At 44.7% G+C, this 9,286-nt stretch overlaps 1 protein-coding gene across 1 annotated transcript; it reads left to right on the top strand.

Moving 5' to 3' along the window:
- The first annotated feature begins 7,538 nt into the window (after nucleotides 1–7,538).
- Nucleotides 7,539–8,683, top strand: LOC123396490 (protein HVA22-like). The gene is made up of 5 exons (XM_045091408.1): nucleotides 7,539–7,646; nucleotides 7,756–7,782; nucleotides 7,894–8,016; nucleotides 8,156–8,318; nucleotides 8,436–8,683. Exons 1-5 carry the CDS (start codon nucleotides 7,597–7,599, stop codon nucleotides 8,454–8,456), a joined length of 384 nt encoding a protein of 127 aa, XP_044947343.1. The 5' UTR covers nucleotides 7,539–7,596; the 3' UTR covers nucleotides 8,457–8,683.
- The last annotated feature ends 603 nt before the right edge of the window (nucleotides 8,684–9,286 follow it).

The following is a 9,286-nucleotide window of genomic DNA, read 5'->3' on the forward strand; positions in this document are numbered from 1 at the left end:
ACATACATAATACTAAATATATAGTTATAAAGGATGTAAAATGGGAAATATGTTGTATACTAAATATAGGCATGTGACATACGTAACCTCATATCACTTACATGAATATTAGTGTATACAAACACATAAAGTACATGGATTCCAAAATGAAATATCATATGACCAATTATGAACAAATTGTCATTTTAAGACAATTATTGTGTACTATGTGGGTCTCTTGTTGTAAATCAAACTTCCCATCTATCTTGATCCATCTTCTTGTGATCCTTCAATTGGTATACTATGGAAGTTTATCCCAACAATATACACTTGGGAAACATAATAGTACCTGATTAGCAAATGAGCCATCTCTATCATTGTGTGAGAGCAAACATCTTTTCCTTAAATAACATCATGTCACTTGAAAGCAGCACCATTGCATCCAGCGCATGCCATTCAATAATCAGCCGTACTTTTTGCCTTCCATAAGCAGTTTCAACAAAAAGAATAATTTAATAAAAATAAAAATGGGAATTAAAGATCCAATGAAATATTAATATTTATGTTCAATGGATACACTGTAGTGCAAACTTGCCAAGACTTGGCATTATCATGGAATTCACATCCTCAATATTTACGTAAGCATTGTAAAACCATTCTAGTACACTTGACTCGCTTGTACTGACTCCAAAAGAGACATTTATTCACCTGTATGCAAATGTTAAAATTCTTATAGCCAAGTTGTAACCATTGGATAAGAAAATACGAAGGTATGGCTATATGATATGAGAGGTAGAGTGAGGAGCGAGCTTATAACTTTTTCGTTAGACATGAGAAGATTACAATTTACAGTAAGTTAAATCTATGTACCATAATATTGTATGCTTCACATCAAAAAAAGCATGGTTCATTATTCTGATATAGAAAATTAGATGACACATTTTGACCACATTGTAAAATGTTCAACATATAGTTTTGCATGTATATGTGTATAGTTTGGCCCATCTCCTAGTCTTTGTATAGTTGAGGTAAAGACCCATATTGTACTATATATATATGTGCATATGCACCCAATCAATATTGTGAGTTGCATTGCCAAACATATCTCTTTCGACATGATATCATCCTAAAAGTTCCTACCCTAACTCTACTGCCGCCGTCGCCGCCGCGCGCCTCTCTCTAGCCGTCGCCGCCGCCGCCTCTGCTCACCACCCCACGCCGCCGCCTCTGCTCACCACCCCACGCCGCCGCCGCGTCCTCCTTCTCCACCGACGCCGCCACCATGTGCCTTATCGCTTCCGCTACCCCTCTCCCACCCGAGCCGCCTCCGCCGCGATCTTCAGCTGTCGTCGCCGCCGCTCGCCATCTCTTTCCCGCAACCGGCCCCATGAATTCTCCGGCCTCCTCCAGCACCAACCCCTTCGCCGGCCATGCACCCTCCACCGAAGCCATCTGAAACCTCAACATCGATGCTCGTGTTCCCATCCGCCTCGACTCCTCCACCTCCTCGTACTACACATGGAAGACCTACTTCAATCTTGTCTTCCGCAAGTACTACCTCACCGAACACATAGATGGCTCCATTGACGCTGAGTACATGAAGGGCGGCCCGGAGTGGTCCGCCATCGAGGCCACTCTCATCCGGTGGTTCTACCAAACCATCTCGAAGGACATCTTCCACACGGTCGTCACCGATGACGACGATGCTTGCATTGTGTGGACCAAGATCAACACGCTCTTCACCGACAACAAGCTTCAACGCCTTGTTTTCTTGCAACAAGAGTTCTTTGGGTGCCATCGATGACTATTGCATGCGGCTCAAGATGCTCGCCGACGAGCTTCGCGACATCGGCACCAAAATCTCCGACGAGCTCATGCTTAGCACTCTCACTGCCGGCCTCAATGAGGATTTCGGCAACGCCGCTTCCAATCTCACGTTGATGACGGAGCCCATCTTTCAGGCTATCGTCGCATACCTGAAGTTGGAAGAGCGCCGGATGAAGAAGGTGAAACAAGGGGTCCAACACACCGCCCTCGCCGCCGGCACAACCCGTAGCGAAACAACTCCTCCGGCGCCGGCCCCCGCCGCCACCCAGGTTTTACCCCTGCCTCCCGCCCCTCCCGCGCCACCCCAACAACAGCAGCAAGGGGGACGCAAACGGCGCGGCGGATGCGGCCGTCGCTAGCAGCAGCCGCATCAACAAGGGACCGGGGGGCATGCCTCCCGCAGCCGTCTCCTCCATGAACCGTGGGCACCAACCCTTGAACAGGCGTGGTGCATGCCTACCACATGCCCCTCCCAAGGGCTCCTGCGTCGGGCCCTCCTCGGGCCCTACCCGGCGGCTCAACAGGCCTTCTTCGGCGCCATCACCCAGCCGGCCGGTGGCGGGTACGGGCCACCCGCTCCGGTGCAGCTCTAAAGTGTCACTCCACAATCGCAGATTCCGCCACCATGGGATCCCACCCTCCTCGCTGCCTTGCACTCGGCCCCGTCACCGAATAGCTACAGCGGTGGAGGCGACTGGTACATGGACTCGGGTGCCACCGCGCACATGACAGCTCATCCCAGTAACCTCCTCTCTTCCACTCGTATCACTGTAGGCAATGGCTCTTCCTTACGCATTACTCATATTGGTAGTACCACTTTTCCTTGCAACTCCACACCTATCAATATGTCTAATGTCCTTGTTTCTCCTGAGTTAGCATCCAACTTAGTTTATGTTTGTTGTCTCGCTCGTGAGAACCCTCCTACCGTTGAATTTGACGCCGTTGGTTTCTCTGTGAAGGACACCCGTACCAGGATGGTCTTGCACCGCTGTGATAGTCCCTGATCCCGAGATGCCTGTCGAGGCTCAACCGGCGTCCTAATCGCTCAAACCGGGACTGATGTTACCATTAGTCCCGGTTCGTAACACGACCGGGACTATTGCTCTGATCTGGCCAGGACCAAAGCCCTGTTTTCTACTAGTGTGAACGCCCCCACAAGGGACTCATCTACACATCGCTTCCTCGTCGAGGAGATTAAGAAGATGGTTGAAGCTGAATATAGGGACATTTCTATTATGTCTATTAGTCGCTTACAAATTAAAGTCAGTCACACCTTAGCTGCTTATGGCAGTAGTAACACCGGTTGATTTGTCGCCTTGAGTAATAGAATCCCCTTTTATTACTCAAGGCGATTCTATTACTCAAGGCAGCAAATCAACCAGTGCCAGTTTCACAATGTAGTCCATGCCCGAGACGAGCCATACCACAGTAAGGGGTGTTACTACTGCCATAAGCAGCTAGGGTCTGACTGACTTTAATTTGTAAGCGACGAATAGACATAATAGAAATTTCCCTATATTCAACTTCAACCATCCTCTTAATCTACTCCACGGGGAAGCGATGTGTAGATCAGTCCCTTGTGGGGGCGTTCACACTAGTAGAAAACATGGCTTTGGTCCTGCCAGATCGAAGCAATAGTCCCGGTCGTCTTACGAACCGGAACTAATGGTAGCATCAGTCCCGGTTTGGCGACTAGGATGCCGGCCGAGCCTTGACACGCATCAGTCCCGGTTTGAGCGACTAGGACGGCGTTGGTCAGAATTTGACGTTGTTTCATGAATTCTAACTTAGCTCGTGATTTTATAGAACTTGAAAACCAAGACTCTCAATGTTTGCGGCCGAGTCACGATGCCGAGATGTTTGAAATTTTATTGTCTTTCCTTGCATGGGGACTAAACATGCACCCAAGACGTAAATTTTGATTTTCTAATCCATTCTGGCGCACAACCGCGTGTGTTTATAGTTCAAATTTGAAATTTATAAATTAAATCCCTAAGGAACCAATTTAATGTATGAAATATATTAATGTTCTCTAAAACTTCAAATTTACCACGACACTCTTATTGTCACATGTTCACTAGACAAAAAAAGTTGGGCATGCATGTCTCGAAGTGGCAGCGGTGTGCTGGGACGGGTTCGGGTGGGTAGGGGGGGGGGGGTCCGGCACACTATGTGTCATGAGCCACCGTATGGGATTTTCCAGTTTGTGAGGCACGTGCCAAATCAGAAGTGATGCATTGGGTATTTAAATTAAGCAAATCATGCCCTTCTCATGCATATGTTTGGGAGGGAACCAACCCTAAGTGGGCTGGTGCGCCTCCACAACCAGCCCAAGGCGCACCAAGGGGTGGAGGGGGCAAACCCTAGGGCGCCTCCGCCACCTTGGTCGTCGCCCCGAGGCCATCTAGGGTTGCCGCACCCTTAGGGTGGGAAACCCTAAGGGTGGGCACCCTCCTCCCTCTCTTTCTATATATAGTGAGGGTTTTGGGGCTAATTTGAGACAACCTCTCTCTCTCTCTCTCGGCGCAGCCCTACACCTCCTCCTCCTCGTCCTCCGTAGTGCTTGACGAAGCCCTGTCGGAGTTACCACGCAGCTCCACTGTCACCACGCCGTCGTGCTGCCGGAGCTCTCCCTCAACCTCTCCTCCCTCCTTGCGGGATCAAAGCGTTGGAGACGTCACCGGGCTGCACGTGTGTTGAACGCGGAGGCGCCGACGTTCGGCGCATAGATCGGAATCCACCGCGATCTGAATCGCTGCGAGTACGACTCGATCAACCGCGTTCTAGCAATGCTTCCGCTTAGCGATCTTCGAAGGTATGAAGATGCTCTACTCCTTGACTCGTTGCTGGTTTCTCCATAGATAGATCCTTGTATGACGTAGGAATTTTTTTGAAATTACTACGATCCCCAACACTGCCATGGCGGCCGCGAAGATCCTGGCCTCCCGTCGACGAGAGGCGGCCAGCCATGGGCGTGGACGCGACAGCATGGGCTGATGGGCTAGCAGGGTCGATGGCCCGGATCCGGCGGCCCGTAGGAAAAGTGGAGGGAGCAGGGGAAACAGGGCGCACGGGCGGTGGTGCTTCGTTGGTGGTGGTGGTTCGTCGACGCCGACGGACCGACAACGATACAGGAAACACGAGGAGGAGGATGACATTTGTCAAATACCGTCGTTGACTAGTGCTACGTCAGCAACGGGTGGAGACAAACGAGCCACGGGGGTGTTTTGTCCGATTTGGATTTGTTTTGGGGCTAGAAGAAGCAGAAAAATAGATCACATGTAAAGTGAAGCACCCACTCCGTTGAGGGTAGTAAAATAGATTTTTTTCATATATTTTTTGTTGACACAACATGTTGCATTGTTCTCTTTCCATTGCAATCATGGTTAGCCCATATAAAGTAAGTTGTTTCCTCAACGATCCGTCACGATAAGCACGGAATAGGATGAATCACGTTTGTTTTCGAAAATACCCATTTGACGCACTAAGCGTCAAACAGTCGGCCCATTACAATATTCTACTGTAGTGTTTTCGGTTTTGAGAAACTTCTAAAATTTTCCAGCCGATTTATTCTGGTTTTAGGAACCTTCTACAAATTAGTTTTTCAATTTCTTTTTATTTTTCCATTTATTTCTATTCTTTGTTTGTTCTTTTCTTTTTCTTTTTTCTTAATTCGTTTCTTTCTTATATTCAAGTTTAATTTCTATTTTTACAAAAGTTCATACTCTAAAATTTGTTCAAAACCTAAAAAATGGTTCGTGCTTTTAAAAAAAGTTCAACCATTTAAACATGGCTGTGTTTTCAAAGTTGTTCATAAATTCTAAAATTTTCAAATTTTTAAAAGAGAATTCTGGAATTTCCAAAAATGTTTCTATTATTCAAAAAATGTTCAGAAATGTTTCCTATTTTAACTTTTTTTATGTTTCAACAATTGTCCACAAAATGTCAATTTTTCATGATTTCAAAAAATATTCATGTTTTCGGAAAATGATCTTTTTTCAAATTTTGTTTGGTATATTTTCTTTCAAATTTTCACAACTTCTCAGAAATTGTTTGGAATTTTGAAAAATATTTGTCCTTTCAAAAATAGTTGACAATTTTCAAAAAGTGTTCATGTTTGCATTTTTTGCAGCATTTCCAATATTGTTCGCAAATTTTCAAAAAAATCGTTTTCAAATTTTATTTATGTTTTCGAAAAATTTGCTAGGGTTATGTAAAAATTATTTGGAACTTCAAAAAATGTTCCCGTACGATCATGTTTTGATTGTTTAGGAGTTACAAAAAATGTTTCCGCTTCAAAAATGGTTCACAAATTTCAAATCATGTTCGTGTTTTAAAGTTTCTTCCGGGGTTTATTTTTTTTTATTTTCCAAATTTTGTTGTGGAATTAGAAAATATGTTCCCATATCAAAATATGTTCATGATTTTCAGAAAAATGTTCCGCGGACACAAACAATGTTCAGGATTTGAAAATTTGTTTAGCTTTTCAAAATATTTTCAAAGTTGCAAAATTTTGTGCACATTTTTCAGAAATTGTTTGCAATTTCGAATAATGTTCTGAATTTCAAAATTTGTTCGCATTGTCAAAAAGTTTGGAGTATCAAAATTTGTTCATCTTTTCAAAATTGTTTGAAATGTTATTTTTTCCTCCGTTTTTATAGTTTTATTATCTTTAATAAATACAATCCTATTTCTAAAGATTGTTCCTGTTTAGAAAAATGTTCTCATTTTTCAAGAATTGTTCACAGATTCAAAAGATGTTCACAAATTAAAAAATATATGTTTATTTCTAATTATGTTCGTGGTTTTATATTTTGGTAGGAATCTGGAAAATTGTTTCAGTTTTCAAAACTTGTTCGCAGATTGAAAATATTATTCGGGATTTCAAAATTTGTTCAAGTTTCCAGAAACATTTGGAATAAAAAATGCTTATAATACCAAAATTCATTTTCATTTGCAAAACAATAATCGGCCTCTAATTATTTTCTAGCTCTTGCCGGTTTGCTACATTAGTTTTTTTTAGGAAGGTTCACTACATTAGTTGAATACGAACGGCTAAAGCACTAGTGGGCCAGCCCAATCAGACAGCCGCCTATGCGTTGCCCCGCCAATCTGCCGCAGAGAGCGGCATGTCATATAGGAGGTCCCTTTGTTTTCATCATCGCTGTTCTAATTGTTCCCCTCTAGATCCTAAAAAGGAACCCCCTCTAAAAAAATCATTATTTTACTAGTATTTCGTTGGTTTTAAAATAAACTAGTACTCCCTTCATCTCAAATTAAGTGATTCAACTCTGTACTAACTTTAATAAAAAAAATAATACAAAGTTAAGTCATTTAATTCGAGACGGAGGGACTACTATTTTGCATTTCTCCCTCTTGTCTTGTGCCTCGAATTCTTGGTGCATTTCGCAGGCTCTGGGTCTGGGGCTGGCTCTCCATGAAGAAACACTGTTATTTTTTAGGAGTCCCTGAAGAGACGACATTTTTTGGCGGGTTTGTTGCCTCGTGAAAAGGCGCATCACGTGGCAACCGTAGCGTGCTCCCTCCCATGGCCGAGAGGGAAGCACCCACGCAACGCGATTCGAGCCCGGTTGATCTGGTCGGGCGGGCCAGGGCCCCGATCCAGCCTTGGACGCCACGTCCAAGCTAGGCACCCGATGCCATTGCCATCCCCTTCTCTGTCATCGTTAAAAACCGAGCGCCTCTCCCCGCTCCTTCAAACCATATTCCGCACCATCACGATCGAGCAGTACATTTTCCTTCAGGGTCGCGGTGAGCTCCGGCGCCGGGATGGCGAAGGGTACATGGGCGCTCATCTGCCACCTCCACGCCATTGCAGGGTACGCACATGCATGAGCATGACAGAGCTCACGACTCGTGAATTCTTCCGTTTCCATCGCTTGTTTTTGCTAATCTGGTGGATCATGGGTGCTTCTCTTTCCTCTGCAGGCCGAGCCTGACCCTGGTATACCCGCTGTAAGTGAACATTCATTCATGTCGACCGTTGCACCTTGCAGCGGTTAACTGTGAGGGTTGGTGGTAAGATCTGTGGGGTGGGTGTATGTGTAAGCTGTTGGCTTTGATCAGGTACGCGTCCATCTGCGCGATGGAGAGCACGTCCAAGCTGGACGACGGCCAATGGCTGGCCTACTGGATAATCTACTCCTTCATCGCCCTCTTCGAAATGGCAGCCGAGCAAGTCCTCTACTGGTAATTAAAATCATCGTGGAAATGGAATGCTGTCTGTTCTCTCCTTTTCAGTTAGCAAAATGTGCATGCTCTTTCCTGGAGTCCTAGCTGCCAACATTTTGCTCCGCATGCAGAAAAGATGATGGTGTCGATCTTGCAGGATACCGCTGTGGTACGAGGTGAAGCTGCTATTCGTGGCGTGGCTGGTGCTGCCGCAGTTCAGGGGCGCGTCCTTCATCTACGAGAAGTTCGTCAGGGAGCAGATCAGGAAGCACGGGGTGATGCTGCACGAGCACCACGGCCACGGGTCGCACGTACTCAAGGTACTGAAAGCTCATCACGCCGTGTTTCTCCGTCGCCTTTCCGAAATGCATCTTGGTCGAGGACGCTTAAGCATCTTGGTTGCTTACTTGCTTTATTATTATTTGCCGAACGTGCAGGCTGAGCATGGCGTGCACTGAGGAGCAAGCTCGCCGGGAGAATGTCTGTCTGTCCGCCGACGACGAGCCTTTACCAAACCGCCTGATCCGGGATCACCTTCCGAGCCGGCGTTGTCGTTGTTGATTATATGGTGTGAGACGTTGGAGAGAACATCGGGTTGGGTTACGATGCAATACCTGCTAATTCGACGGTCCCTTGTATATTTTTTTAAAATAATAACGAAAGGATTCGTGTTCTTTGTGATCAATAAATTTGTATGGTACTGGTTCCGCACGTTAGGGATAGCTCATTCATTCATCGATTTCCTAGATTTGTTCATGAAGTTCGCGACAATTGTACATGCATTCTACTCCCTTCGTAAGTAGATTAAAGATGTACATATAAGACCTTTTAGAGATTCTATTATGAACTGCATACGTAGCAAAATGAGTGAATTTATATGTTAAGATATGTCTACATACATTCGTATGTAGTTCATAGTGAAATCTCTAGAAGATTTTTATATTTAAAAACGGAGGGAATAGATAACTTCGTCTTTTTTTTGCTTTTTTTTTTACGGGTTTGGTCATGGTACTTACGGAAAAGGTTTCCAGGAAATAAAAAAACTACGTTTTTCTTATGGGGAATCACAAAACTACTTTACCTCATGCATACACAAATTTAGGAAATATTCATGAATAAATATAGGAAATTGATCAATAACATATTTTCTAGTGCTATGTAAATTACCTCATGCAGCCTTTTTGCGAAAACCCCCTTGATTTTTTATTTCAACTAAAAAAACTACTATGTACATATAAGAAGGCATTTTATTTTTCTGCTTCTATGACACATAGGGTCCAGCTGTCAG

Source organism: Hordeum vulgare, chromosome 5H (genome assembly GCF_904849725.1).
Source record: "Hordeum vulgare subsp. vulgare chromosome 5H, MorexV3_pseudomolecules_assembly, whole genome shotgun sequence".
NCBI classification, from domain to species: Eukaryota; Viridiplantae; Streptophyta; class Magnoliopsida; order Poales; family Poaceae; genus Hordeum; species Hordeum vulgare.